A 15,146-nucleotide genomic window follows, 5' to 3' on the forward strand; every position below is an offset into this window, starting at 1 on the left:
GAGAGCGTAATGATATATAAGAAACAACAACAATAAAAAGTGTGCAGTGCAGCGAAGTCGCGAATCGAACCGAGTGCACGCGTGTCTCGAGTTGCATTGTTTTGTATTATTTTATTCGAAAAAAAAAAAACGGAGCGGAGCGTTGCACGGCTATTCCTCCTCGAGAAGCAGCAGCAGCAGCAGCGGGTGCAGTGCACTGACGGACGCCGAAGCAGCAGCTGCATCATATCTCTGTCTCTACACGGCGAGGATGCGTTTCACGGTGATTTGACGAGTTTGTTTACGAGGGTTCGGATATGAGCGCAGCAGAAACGAATGATCGAATACGCAGTGGTAATTTTTGTTGTGTGATCTTTTCGATGTGTCACTCTTATGAGACAGTGCATATTACTGGGTGACGGATTCGGTAGCAGCAGCTGATTCGAGTGCGACTCTCAAGTGGCAGGCGCAGCAGTTCTTATACATGTCCCCCGCGTTACTCGATATTTTTATGGAGATTTCAAGGTTATGTGATACGCGAACACTGTGTGTGCACTTGATAAACGCACCACCGAGGTAGAGAGGCTTAATAATTTTCGTCTGATACGCGCGCTCCGATGACACGCGGGGCAAACATTTGCCCAAGATCATATAGATCAGAGATAAATCGTTCCTCAGAAATTAACGCGAGATAAGACGGAGCTGTGTTTATTCTTGGTATAACACTCTCGCCTCGTTTTTTTTTCGACGTCTCGATGCTCATTATAAACGGAGAGAATGCGGAGTTTCGTTGATCGATACGATTGTATACGACGTTGTAGTATAGGTACGCCGAGAGAGAGAGTGACATATTCAAGTGTGCGTTCGACAAATGAGTGTTTATGATTGTCGCGCAACAGCTCGAGCCGAGGTACACGAACCTAGAGCTGCTGTCATTGTCAATATATAGTCGGTGTTCTAGCATTGATTTGTGTATACGCTTTTGTTGTGCTGTCCTTGTTTTGTTGCAGCCTTGTTTATTTTACATGTATATCATGCGTGCACGCGGACGCGTAGCTGCAATTTCACAGCTCGTTAAACAAATGTTTTATCTCGTGATTTACACCTGAATGTAAAAATGTAAAATTTAAACTCGCGTATTCGAGTTTAAAAAAAGATGTTCGAGCAGCTGGAAACATTACTCGAGTGAATTCTTTTAATCAATGAACAGCGTGTGCAAACTTTAATTCTGAACGATACTTTACAGGTGAATCAGTGAAGCACTTGCAGGTGAACTGTCGTGATGATTATAATCCAGTCAAGTAGTCTAGTAAATTCGGTGGCAGTGTGATGGGTTGGGTGATTACGACAGCATTATGGATTGCTACCTGGAGCAGCTTGCTGAAGGGCCTGCATTTGGTACCTCAATCGTCCAAGCTAGTGCCATGCGACAAAACAAGAAAAATCTTTACGGAGCCTTGGGGAGTTATCAGCGATGGACCCAAAGGCTTAAATTACACACAGGATTCACATTGCGAATGGCTCATCAAAGGTAACATTAGTAATTTTAACTTGCATTATTCATTTCTGATCTTTAATATGTACATAAAAAATTATTTATCAAAATAATTAATTGCTTTCAGCCAAAAACACTCATCAGTTTATAACATTAACTTTTCGAACAATGGGTACAGAATGTAGTTATGATTATATATTTGTTTATGATGGAGATTCTTTTAAATCTCCTTTATTAGGTAGTTTTAGTGGTAAAACAGAACCGCAACAAGTTATAGCCTCTTCAGGATATGTAAGTAACTGTTTCAAATAGTTATTTCAAATGTGTCAAACTATGGTTTTTTTATTTGAAACTATGTATTTTTGCAGATGTTAATTTTATTGTACAGTGATACAAATTATGTTTTGGATGGATTTAATGCAGAATTTTCTGTTTCGGATTGTCCAAACAATTGTACAAATCGGGGTAAATGTATAAAAAATGTTTGCTTTTGCGAAAATTATTGGGGAGGTAGAGATTGTTCTCGACCACTTTGCCCTAATAATTGTGGAATTGGTGGTGTTTGTGGATCAAAGCATTGCGAATGTCATAATGGTTATTCTGGACAGGCATGTTCGCTACAAAAATATACCCCAGAAGGAAATAGGTAAATAATAATTCTAAATATACATCTAATAGAAGTTCAATTATATTTATTAAATATTTTCAAATTTTAATAATTTTGAATAATTTTTTCTAGATGGCATTGGCTAGCTCATTCTGAAAGTGGTATGACTCCTAGAGCTGCTCACACAGCTGTCTATATTAGTGAAGTAGATTCTTTATATGTTTTTGGAGGGTACAATCTCAATTATGTATTGAGTGATTTAGAAATTTATCGTTTTTCCAAAAGTCATTGGGAAGATGAAGATGGTCATGTGTTAGGTACATAAAATAATTCTATAATTAATTTTAAAATTATTCATTACATTGAAACACTGTTAAATATTATTTATTTTAGAGGGTACAACTTTTGATGAATATTTAGATCCATTGTTAATTGCCAGAGAATTAGAACAAATGGGTACTGGAGCCCACAAAGAATATGGGCTCCCTCCTACATCAATATTTTGGAAACTTCTATTAAGTTTAAACAATACTTCTTCTTTGAAAGATAAAAGTATAAATGGTGAATCCGAATCAGGATGGAAAGACTTGAATCATAATTCAGAAAGTGAAACTGAAAAGAAACCGCAATTATCAAAAGCCAATATTGATGTTCATGATGTTTTCGAAAGAAAAAAGCATACAAGAAAAATTCGACCAATGCATAGTAGGCATAAAAGGGATTCGGAAAAAGATGAACGTTTCGAACAATCAGAATCAATTTCCAGCATTAATAATAATGAAAAATGGGACGGAGAAAGTCCTCCAGATGAAAACACATTTCTTCAAGATAACTTGGACTTGGAATACAGTACTCGCTTGCCAATAAAAGATGAATCGACAGAGCCAAACCTCGAGGAGCTTCCAAAACCAGCCGCGCGCTACGGGCATGCGGCTTGTAAATACAAAGGTAAATTGGTCGTAATTAAATTCGCGCTTGTGACTCTGTCGATAAGAGCTTGAATAAATATGATTTTATGTTTATCAGGTGGTTTTGTCATATACGGCGGAAAATTACAGGAGGGAATTCTCTCGAACGAGCTGTGGTATTACAACGTAAATAAATCTATGTGGACGTTGCGCGCTAAAAATTCACCTTTTTATCCGCCAAGATTGACTAGGCACACGCTTACATTAGCCGAAGATTATATTTATTTATTCGGTGGTAGTACAGAAGACGGCGTGTTCTCTTCGAATCTTTACAAAATCAAATTGAACCTATGTAAGTATGAATAAAAAAGAAAAGAAAATTATTGTAACAATTGAGATAATGCGCGTATTACATAATGCAAATTGAAACGCTGCAGCTGACGCAACGGCAAGTACAGAAAAATGGCAGGAAGTTCGACCTCGCGGTGGAAAACAATTAGACGTGAGGCTCGTGGCTCATTCAACTGTCTATCACAAAGCGACGAACTCGCTGCTTATTTACGGCGGGGTCATCGCGAGCGTTGCTCGCTTCAGCAAACTCTCCGACCGCATGTTCGCCTTTCAGTTGGATCATCGGGTCTGGTCGGAAATCCATTATCCGCGGGGGCACTCGCGCGACACTTACGTTCCGCGAGAGCGAGCATTTCATACTTGTAACATAATTGGTGAGTCGCTCATTTCTCTTCAACGATGATTAGAGAAACAAATACTTTTTTCCTCGTTACAATGTTGTCAATGAACGCTTGCAGGCAATTATCTCGTCGTATTTGGAGGATATTCTCACAGACACAATAAAGAAGAGATATGCTACGATAATCAAATGTATCTGTATCATCTAGGCTGTCACGCTTGGGTGAGTCAAGACGTGCTGAATGCCAGCGATCGAGGTAAGCAACATTTTTAAGTCATATATTGAGGATTATTTTGAAATTGGCCAATTGACTTTGATTCAATGATTTTCCTTCAGATTCGCAATATCCAAAACAGCAGGGAGTCTTTGGTCACGCAGCAGATGTCAGGGACGGTAATACCTTATTGATCGTCGGCGGATATCACGGAAACGTCAATGCCGATTTACTAGCTTACACGCTGCCGCCTACGCTGGCACCGGCCGACAGCGATCCCCTCGAGCCGGAGCAATATTGTTCTCGACACAAGAGCTTGTTCGAGTGCGCCGCCAATCCGGAATGCGGCTGGTGCTCGACCGACGAGAGCTGCTACGGTCGCACCGTCGTGAGCAACTGCACCACGAACTTGCAGACCAGCCGATGTCCCGGAGTCTGTCCCGCTCTCGGCGACTGCCACTCGTGTCTGATTCACGGCCAACCGGGCGGCGGCTGGGGCACCAATTCGCGCGGCCGCTCGTCCGTATCCAACAAATTCAGCCTCGGCACCTGCACCTGGTGCGTGCAGAACGCCCGATGCCACCATCAGGACGACAATTACGGCGTGTGCGGCTTGCGCGACGACACGCCCTCGCAGATACCCGGCTGGTGGGGCACCAAAGGCACGGAGGTCACGCGGGTCAACGAGTGTCGCGAGATGGATCGCAGACCCGGACTGACTTTTCTCAAGTACAAGCCGCCCGTGAATTTCAGCCAACCGGACTCGGTCGCGATCGTCAACGCGACCACGGTGGACTTTAATGTGCCCTCGATGCAGGGCCCGAAAACCGAGACGTCGTTGGGAGGAGAGATGATCGCGAGACTGATTGGTTTTCTCAGACTGCCGCATAATATTTGGGGTATCAGGGAGGAATTGAAGATCTGCGTGAGTTACAACAGCGCGACGTTGAAAATTTCGAGAAATAACGACACCAGTGATTTGGTAGGTTTTATGATTCATAATGTATTTTTCCTATTTTTAAATATATTAAATATAATAACTTATGTATTTTTTTTACAGATTTTGGTTGCAAATTCGTCAGCTGAAGCCCCAAAATGTATTCCTGTAAGAATGCCAACAACAGAAGACTCCGACGATGCGGAAGTAACTTCGTTTTCTGGTGGCCGTTACCTCTTGGATTTCGAATCCAAACGAATGATCACAACTACGAGCTACTCGCATCCGAGAAAAATGGAAATCATCCACAATCGACCCGGCGAGAACGCCAAAGTTTTCACCTTCGAATATCTCGAGCCCTATCAGAACGGCTCCTGCGAGCAGTACAAGAATTGCTTGCACTGCCTCACCGATTCGGCCTGCGGCTGGTGCGAGGTCAACAATCGGTGCATGTCGCGCACGGTCAACGAGACCGCGAGCTGCGTGTTCGAGGTCGAGTCCGACGAGAGCGGCAAAACCACCCTGGAGTGGCACTACCTCACGATCACGCCGTTCACCTGCGCCAATTGCTCGAACTTCATATCGTGCGAGTCCTGCGTGCAGACCGGCATCTGCGAGTGGTGGACGGACGAGGCCAGATGCGCTCGCATAGGTCGCCTGCAGACGGCCGTGGTGAGCCTGCAGGAGTGCCCGATACCCTGTCGTCAGCGCAGCAACTGCACCCAGTGCCTGGACGAGCGCGGCCGCTGCGTCTGGTGCGAGGCGACCCAGGAGTGCTTCTCCTTTTCCGTCTACACGTCCGAGTATCAGTTCGGCCAGTGTCGCGAGTGGACCGACCAAGCCGGCCTCGTCGGGGTCACGTCTCGCAACGGCGTCACCACCACCATCGGCGGCAGCGCCGATCAGTGCAAGAGCTGCAGCCGCCACATCAACTGCTCGAACTGCATCCAGTCGCTGAGCTGCGGCTGGTGCTACAGCCTCGAGAATCCGATCACGGGCACCTGCGTGCAGGGCGACTTCAATCACGCGCGCAACTGCAGCCAGGCCATCAACGACCACTGGAACAAGAGCATCGCGGGCGACAAGGCCGGCTGGGCCTACGCCCAGTGCCCGGACGTGGACGAGTGCGTGCTCGAGCTGCACGACTGCCACGCGAACGCCGAGTGCACCAACACCCACGGCAGCTTCAGCTGCCAGTGCAAGCGCGGCTTCAACGGCGACGGCAAGGAGAACTGCGTCAAGACCTGCTACGAGAAGTGCGTGCACGGCTTCTGCAGCGAGGCGCCCGACTACAGGTGCGAGTGCGATCTCGGCTGGACGGGGCCGGACTGCAGCGTCAATTGCGGCTGTCACAATCACTCGACCTGCGCGCGGGGCCCGGGCCACTGCGACGAGTGCCAGAACTGGACCGAGGGCGAGTTCTGCCACGAGTGCAAGGCCGGCAGCTACGGCAACGCCACGAGCAGCCTCGGCTGCCGCAAGTGCGACTGCAACGAGCACGACGACGTCGAGCTCGGCACCTGCGACCGGCGCACCGGCGTCTGCTTCTGTCGCGACAACACCGAGGGTGACCGCTGCGAGCTCTGCCAGAAGGGCTACTACGGCGATCCGCGGCTGGGCGGCATGTGCTACTACGGCTGCAGGTCGCGCAGCATGCTGGAGGGCGAGGGCAACGGCCGCCGCCAGGGACTCGGCAGTCGGCACTCGCGCTTCAACATCTGGGAGAACAATCTGGCCAGCGCGCCGACTCGCGAGTGTCTCTGGATCGTCACGCCCAAGACGGATCTGTCGAGCAAGTCGATGACGCCGAGCGCGCCGCAGAGCGTCATACAGTTCACCATCCACGACGATATCAACGTCAGCTGCCAGGAAAACAGCGTCTACGTGTACGACGGTTTGCCGGGCTTCGTGTCGAGCAGCAACGGCCATCAGAGCCAGCTGATCGGCGTCTACTGCACCGAGAGCACCGACTATCCGGTGACGGTCGAGGCCAAGTCCGGCTTTCTCACCGTGCATTACAAGCAGCTCTACGAGCACGAGGGTTTTAACGCCAGCTATCTCGTACTGACCTGCGACAATTGCCCGGCGAATCGCGAGTGTCGAGCCGGTAATTGCTTATGCAGATCCGGCTTCGTCGGTATCGATTGCGACATCGAGCTGTGCCCGAAAAACTGCTCGTCCGCGAAGAAGCAAGGCGAATGCGACAAAGAGTACGGACACTGCGTCTGCACTGCAGGTTTCGGAGGCCGAGATTGTTCTATACCTATCAAAGTATGTTCATTTTCTTTCGTTTTTTTAATATAAAATTTTTACTATTGAATATAATTTCTTCTCGCAGGAACACCAGCTTGTTTTTACGGAACTCTTCAACAGCGAGTATCTTACCGATAAGATGGATCACTTGCGCAAAACTCTGCCGCGTTTCGGGCACAGTCTGGTAGCGGATCGGCGCGGCTCGCTCTGGATGTTCGGTGGCTACTCGCTGAGTCGCGGACCTCTCAACGACATTCGACTGTTCGACACGAAAAACAGCACGTGGATGCCGGTGACGGTCGAATCGACGTCCGAGTTCTCCATGCCCCAGGGCCGATACTTCCACGCCGCCGAGATCGTTCACAGTCGCCAGCAGATCTACGTCTACGGCGGCTTGTCCATGAAAGAGGAGGGCGTGCAGGGTCTGACAAACAACACTCTCGGCGACTTCTGGAAGTTCGGCCTGCAGAATCAGCGTTGGACGCTGATAGTCGACGAGTCGTCCGACAAGCGGGAGCCACCCGCGCTGGCCGGTCACACGCTCACGCTGTACCGAGACGGCAGCGAGTCCGAGAGCTTGGTGCTCATCGGTGGCTTCAGTCCGAAGTACGGCTATCTGGACACGGTGTGGCAGTTCAATCTCGAGAAGGAGCGCTGGAACACGGTGCCGACCACGGGCAACGGCCCTCTGGGCGTTTACGGACACTCGACCGTGTTCCACGCCAAGTCCAACAGCTTCTACGTTTTCGGTGGCTACACCTACGCCATCAACCGAACTTTCATATCCAACAAACTTTACGCTCTGAACTTCGATACCAAAACGTGGTCGGTGCTGCCACCGTTTGACGACGATGGCTTTGATAGTACGGCACTCGTGAGTACCTCTATAATTTTTCTATGCATTTTTGAATTGAAACTTCAGAGTCTTTATCTTCGGTTGAATTTTCATTTTGGGAATTTTTTACGTTTGTTTTGATTTGAAAATTCTGTACGCGCGTAAATCTTATTCAGCGATGCTGTCAAATTTTTGCATCACTTTTTTAATCTTTTCGACTTGCTTGAACTACAATTTTTCTAGATTTTTAAACATTTTTTCATGTTTTTAGTTTTTTAATTTTCACAATCGTTTACTAAATGTGCTTTACTTTTTCCACGCAGCCTCAAGCGCGTTTCCTCCATTCCGCCGTAACCACGGACGAGTACATGGTGATTTTCGGCGGTCGTCAGAATCCTCACAACACCACGGACTCGCTCATCGCTTACAAGTACTCGTGCAATCTGTGGATACGCCTGATCACCAAGGACATGGAAATCATCGGCAGTCCACCGCCGCCGGCTTACGCGCACGCCATGACCCACGCCGAACCCGAGAGCAACGCCGTCTACGTCGTGGGTGGCTTCGACGGCGGCATCAAGAGTCACGTCACGCTCATTCACATACCCGAGGATCTGTGCAATCTCTGGACGGACAAGATCACGTGTCGAAAGTACTACGGTTGCTCGTTCTGTTCTGTCACCACGATATCCGGTGAAAACCTAGCTTACTGCTTCTCGAACGAAGAGTCGCTGCGTCGCGACGAAAGGTAAGAATGAAATACGAACCGTGGAAAAAATCATTTCTATTCGAAGAATACCGATATGTAATACTGCTGTTTGTCTTTAGGTGCGAAGTTAACGTGACGAAAGCTCATCGCTCCAACGGCATCTTCTGCAATCAAGAATGGATGATGAATCGTAAGTGCGAGAGTTTCAAAACCTGCACCGATTGCTTGGCAGAGTGGCCCTACTATCACGAGAGAGAGCCCGTCTGCAAATGGTGCATAGACTGTCACGGCAAGTGCATTCCAGCCGATCGAAGCTGCGAAGAGGCGAACAAGTGCAAGCCTTGGAAAAAGAGCTTCAAAGATGTCAATGACTGCACCGAGCGCTTGTGTCCAGCTAGCGATTGCGAAAAATGCAAAAATACCGTCGACAATTGCGTTTGGACGAGACAAGTTTTAAAAACTCGTAAGTTAACTTGATGTCAATGCGACAATTTTAAAATTAGTATTATTAATTTTTTTTTATTTCTGTTATAGCTGAGCTAGGTTTAAAGTTAACCGCTGAACCAGTTTACGATTGGAATTGCGTACCCGAAGACATTTTTACCCGCTCTAGCATAAAGATGACAAGTGGCCAGTGTGAGAAAAGGTGTTCTGAACACAAGGATTGTAAAAGCTGCTTGTCCGGAACCGGTGCTGAGGGCGGCTGGAAGGAATGCCGATGGTCCACGACTCTCAATGAAGTATGATATAAGAAGCAAATATGAATTTCATTTAAATATAACTGCAATTTTTCACAAAAACACCTTAACTTTCAGTGTATATCCCCATCGTATCAACCATTATACTGTGCTGGTGGAGTTTGCGGTCTTGTTTTACGACACACCGACATGGACCATTGTCCAGAACCTTGCTCGACCTTCAAACAATGCAGTACTTGCTTGGAACTAACGCGTTGCGGATGGTGTTCGCTGGACTCGGCGAACATCACCGGACAAGGCATTTGTACGGAAGGCTCGAAGGAAGAACCCCCTGAGCATCCAGCTGGTGGTACTTGTGAAATGCTGTACCAACAACAGTTTGCGCGTATCGAGCATGGTGAGAGTCGACATTAATTTAAATGAATTTTTACATAATAGTTCTGACATTAATAAATTTTTATTATTCTACTCAAGGCTCGAAAGCGTCATCAATGGAAACTTTGCCGTACAACAATGCCACCATACTGCAAAGCGAACCATTGAAATTCTCGTGGAATTACATGCGCTGCCCCCCTGAAAACGAGTGTGAAAATGGCCATCATACTTGCTCACCGAAAAGCGAAAGATGCGAAGATTGGGAAAAAGGCTTTAAATGCATGTGTGGTGAAGGATATAAAGCGGAAAAGATATATTCTTCGAACGATAAATACACGAGGTAAATTTATGCTATTTTCGAGAGTGAAAATTATCGAATCGTTTTCTTACCGATTATAATTTTATTGCAGAACGACCTGCGTCCCCATGTGCACTCAGGGTTGCGTCAGAGGCACGTGCGTCGAGCCCGACGTTTGCCAATGCGATTTTGGCTACGTCGGACGCAACTGTTCGATCCAGTGCCAGTGCAACGGTCACAGCGACTGCAAAGGGCCGGATAAACTTGACGAATGCATCGAATGCCACAACAACACGATAGGACCTCAATGTGATAAATGTAAACCACTTTACGTTGGCAATCCCACTGACAACGGGCAGTGTGTGCCTTGCCTCGAATATTGCAACGGACACACTCACATATGCATCGATGAGAACAGAACTGTGCCGGTTAGTTTACAAGAAATTTTCATCAACAGGTTTTATCAACTTTTTTGCAACAAAATTGTGTAATATTTTTTTGCTAAATTCTTAGGATCCAACTTCTCTCGATAAAATGCCAATTGAACTGCTGGAAAAGCAACTTGGCGCAGGGCCTGTTTCTAAGGCAAAATGTATCATTTGTGCGAATAATACCCGAGGTGATAAGTGCGGCGAGTGTGTCACTGGTTACTTTAGGGGATCTGAAGATTTGCGTGATGTTTGCCGACCGTAATTTACTTGAATAAATTTGATGTTTTCTTAACTAATAAGTTGAAAATAACATAAATCGTTGATTTCAGGTGTGAATGCCATGGACACGGTTCAACGTGTGATCCAGTGACAGGAGAAAATTGCGATTGCAGAAATAATACCGAAAGTCTTACTGAATCAGCTTGTGCATCTGGAACATCGAAAGGGGGAAATTCTGGTTTTACACCTTGTTGGATGGTGCAATGCAGCAAGTGCAAAGAAAATTACGCCGGCACGCCTACGATGGGTCATCAGTGCTATAAAACTGTTACTGTCGACAACAAGATGTGCTTCGATTCCAAGCTCATAGGTATGTATTTGACTTTTTAAATTTATTTATGATCATATTGATATCTTTTCTTATAAAAAAATGATTCTTATTAATTATTAACTTTATGCCGCGTTTTTGTAACTGGAGGACCCTATGGTTTGTAACTTTTGAAAATAGACATGTGAAAATGGTTGTTTCAATAATTTTTCGATACAATTTTTAAAGTTACATTTTTTTTCTTTTAGATGAGTGTAAAATAAAGCCAAAACCATTGAACCCAGGACAATCGGTATTTTACATGATACAACCTCGATTTATGAACGTCGATATCCGAATAATGGTCGATGTTACTCAAGGCGCAATAGATCTTTTTTTGAGTCCACGAGACGATACGTTCGTGGTTACAATGAATTCGTCAACTGGTTTTCAAGAGGTAATAAATCTTATAAAAATGTTTATTACCTTTTGCTCATTAGAGTTTCGGTGTGATTTATAAGGAAAATTTTTTTTAGATCGAGTTGGACGAAAAATTCAAATGGCGCAAAGATCGCGATAACTGGCCCGACGATATCGGACCTGGCGGCGTACGCATGCGAAATCGCAAGGTCGACTATTATCCTTACAGTTCCTATCATCTGATGTCAAATGGCAGCGAATCCGTGCGCAATCCAAGTTTCGAGTACACTGTAATGGAACGGTGGGCAGACGATTTTGCAACTTACATCACGATCGAAGAAATCAACACGTTTTTATTCGTGCGAAATCTGAGCAACCGTCTCGTACTTACTTTACCGCAAGACAAACACGAACTTGGCCAAACGAAATTTCACATAGCATTACGAGCTATCGAACCCACTTGGGCTACTGATGCGTCGAAACGTGCCGCGTACGGCATGATATTCTTCCGTCAGGATCAGCTGCACATAGATCTCTTTGTCTTCTTCTCGGTGTTTTTCTCGTGCTTCTTCTTATTCTTGGCAGCTTGCGTAGTTGCCTGGAAAACGAAACAAGCAGCCGATGTTAGAAGAGCTAGAAGAAGGCACGTTGTTGAGATGTTGCACATGGCCAAAAGACCATTTGCCTCGGCAACAATTCTTTATGAGAGAGAAGTACGTATTCTTTGGTATCTTTCTTAATTCTTAAAAAAAATTGTTACTAACTTATTAAATGTCTATTTTCAGGGATCATCGGCAAACCAAAGCGAGTGTAGTCCTAATTCACCGCATCGCAAGGGCCGACGAAATAAAATCGTTAATTTCCACAGCGACGTACGGCCAGTCGCAGTGGAACCGACCGACGACGGAGTTGCAGCTGTCGCTACGGTCTTCATTAAGTTACCTGGTGGTGCTCGAGCACCGGTCAAGTTGACACTCGGCAGCTCGCTCATTTTCCTCACAAGGGTCTATCCGGCCAACAGCCGCGTGTTCCTACGTCGCCGAAATAGTCACGCGCTTAACTAATAAATGACCCTTGCTGACACGCGTGTTATCTATGATTAGGCTAAAGTTTGGTCAGCGAAATGTGCAGTTATAAATTTATAATTATTTTTGAAAAAAAGAATTACTTATGAATTCCTATTATTCAAGGCAAAGTTTGTTAAAAGTATAAACGTTTTGCTGGTGCTAAGAGTCGGTGCGTATGCTATGGAATTTGCATTAAGCTTAAATTTTATTTGTTCTCATCGCACATTAGTTGTAACATATCTGTATATAATACGAAATACTTTTTTGTAAAGTTTAAAATCGATACTTTTTGTGATTAAGATGTACTGGGGATAAGATACTTGTCATTATTAATTTATAAATACAAAAGAAAGTAGTACCGTGTATCCAAAAGATAAATTGTGAATAATACAATTGTAATTTTTCGCTGATCGAACTTGCACAATAATTATTTTTGAAATGGGAAAAAAACTGTAAATGAACTTTTATGTAAATTTTATATAAGTAGTCCCCGTCGTCTATAAGATTTAAAAATTTATTTAGAGCTAAAAGCATCTCACATCATTCCATGACAAGACTGTTGAAACGTTAGATAATTTTACAAAAAATTTAGACAAATGTACTCGGCGTTTATCTTTCGATTTGTTTTCATCCATTCAACTTGTGAATCTGCTCTCTCGCGAATTGTTGTTCCTCTCACTTTTTTTTCTCTAACACTCTTCTCTTTGTTAATTTAAATAAAAATTTTTACTTTGTAGTTACCACTCAATGCAAACCATGTATGAACGAGCACTGACTGAGACCCATCATAGACAGGGTATTCATGTTCATGAAAAAATTAGCCAAACACTACATAGTATTAAAATTGGGAAAAAAGTGATTCATAATCTGACAAAAAGAGCTTGTACAGTGATGATATCGATAGTTCTTTAACTAACAGTATTAGTAAAGTATTCATGCAATTTTAAAAATACGTTTTCCTAACTAACTTACCAGATACTATATCTATAGCTAAATAAATGTGTTGGCTTATTGATTGATCTATTGTGCAATAATTAAAACGCTTTTTCTTACAAGAAGTCAATAACTTGTATATGACTGACTGCCATTATTTAAAAAAAACGCATTCCACTAATTAGTCATAGCATGTTTTTAAAGTTGTCTATAAATCTGTAACTGCAAACCATCAATTACTAACTTCTGAAGAAACTAACTTACGAAACTTGGAGAGAAAATAAATTTATATTGTAAAATATATTGTAATCAGGAGTATTCACAAGTCGATAAGTTTTATATAATTGGTATCAAGTACCATTTTTAATTTGAATTTTTAGAAGCGCCGTAATGTCACTTTTAAAATAATGAATTGTTGTAATTATTTTATGTACATATAATATACGATCTTTTCGAATAACAATTACTATTAAAATAGTAATGCTTTATGAATAGCATTTATTTGATTATAGCAATATCTCGGGTAATACGTTTGCACGAAAGAAACATAATCATTAATTACGCAAAACGTCCAATGTTATGCATTGTGTGAAAATGAACGACAATATTCGGCGATGTTATTAAAAAAAAAAAATTGTAATCGTTAAAATATACACCCAGGAGTCTCGATCGAATAATTACATCATCAAAATGTGAAAGAAATTCGCTGTAGTTTTATATGATACAATTAAATGTATATTATAGGAATGAAAAATATAAGGCTGAATTATAATTTTTTTTAACTGTTATGTTGATTCGATAATTAGGTATAAGTAGAGACCCGAGGGGCTTTAGAGAGAAAGAGACAAACATGTAAGACGCGAGATATATTTTCCGAATGTTGAAAGATTTTAACCGATGATGATCTTTGTGTGTCAATCGTTAGAGACATAATCTTATATTATCGAGACTCCAGGACGATTTATTATCTACATGCATAAGATTAGCAAGAGCAAACGATTGTGATTACATTTTTTGGATATCAACATTGAATATCTATATGTAATTTATGAAATATACTTTTATTCTTTTAATCAAATACCCATAAATCTTTCAGTATAGCAACTACAAGAAAAATGTAACTGTTTATCATTAGCATGGGTAATAATAATAACACAATTGAGTTGTACATAATAATTTACACATCACATGTAAGAAATTTTAACTCGCGCACAGAAATGTCATGTCGTATAAGAATATAAATATATGAAATGTATATGTATACAATTTTAAAGAAAAGTTGTACAGTACGTTAAATTTATTTTTGACTTATATATGTAACGCAAAACGAAAAAAAAATCTTTTACTTTTACTGCGATAAGTTACACACGTTGTACCGAGGAACGAGATAATTGAAAAATTCTACAATCAATAAAGAAAAAAAAATGAAGAAATACATTGTGATTGCGCATATCATTTTTCACCTCGCACACGCACACGCGCGACAGAAATTCAAACGATTCAAATTGTTGTGCGGTACGAGTCGCCATGGAGATCAGCGAGCATCGGCTGCTACTGTGCTGCATTCATTGTTGTATATTAAATTTCTTACCTCGCGAGACGCATTCGCTCGAGCGACTCGACCCAATCAGCGAATTAAACTTGCACAAAAAAATAAATTCGATAAAATGCGTTTCAAGATACTGCAAAAGGGCCCCAAGTGCCACACGAAGATGGTCACCTGCGTCGTGTGGAACGCGTCGGACGAAATATTTTCTTGCGGGTTAGTAC

At 43.4% G+C, this 15,146-nt stretch overlaps 2 protein-coding genes across 3 annotated transcripts in view; both read left to right on the forward strand.

The window, feature by feature from the left end:
- On the forward strand, positions 1–14,811 carry LOC106649421 (multiple epidermal growth factor-like domains protein 8). Of its 2 annotated transcripts, XM_014366818.2 has the most exons (24): positions 1–333; positions 1,226–1,510; positions 1,602–1,765; positions 1,843–2,120; positions 2,214–2,398; positions 2,475–3,029; positions 3,108–3,341; positions 3,427–3,714; positions 3,799–3,936; positions 4,017–4,876; positions 4,955–7,102; positions 7,170–7,958; positions 8,243–8,667; positions 8,748–9,091; positions 9,163–9,368; positions 9,444–9,723; positions 9,801–10,041; positions 10,112–10,427; positions 10,513–10,688; positions 10,760–11,019; positions 11,128–11,136; positions 11,226–11,413; positions 11,493–12,089; positions 12,162–14,811. In XM_014366818.2, exons 2-24 carry the CDS (start codon positions 1,309–1,311, stop codon positions 12,438–12,440), a joined length of 9,162 nt encoding a protein of 3,053 aa, XP_014222304.1. In that variant the 5' UTR covers positions 1–333; positions 1,226–1,308; the 3' UTR covers positions 12,441–14,811. The 2 variants fall into 2 exon arrangements, with proteins under 2 accessions (XP_014222304.1, XP_023314938.1); XM_023459170.1 differs by lacking the exon at positions 11,128–11,136.
- The window catches only part of LOC106649422 (intraflagellar transport protein 80 homolog), an 11,043-nt gene continuing 10,697 nt past the window's right edge, over positions 14,801–15,146 (forward strand). Inside the window, exon 1 of the mRNA XM_014366820.1 lies at positions 14,801–15,138. Coding sequence (XP_014222306.1) covers positions 14,801–15,138 — 338 coding nt within the window. The remainder of the gene's footprint in view (positions 15,139–15,146) is intronic.

The sequence above is a fragment of the Trichogramma pretiosum genome, unplaced genomic scaffold, assembly GCF_000599845.2.
Source record: "Trichogramma pretiosum strain Unisexual culture from Peru unplaced genomic scaffold, Tpre_2.0 scaffold23, whole genome shotgun sequence".
Taxonomy (NCBI): Eukaryota; Metazoa; Arthropoda; class Insecta; order Hymenoptera; family Trichogrammatidae; genus Trichogramma; species Trichogramma pretiosum.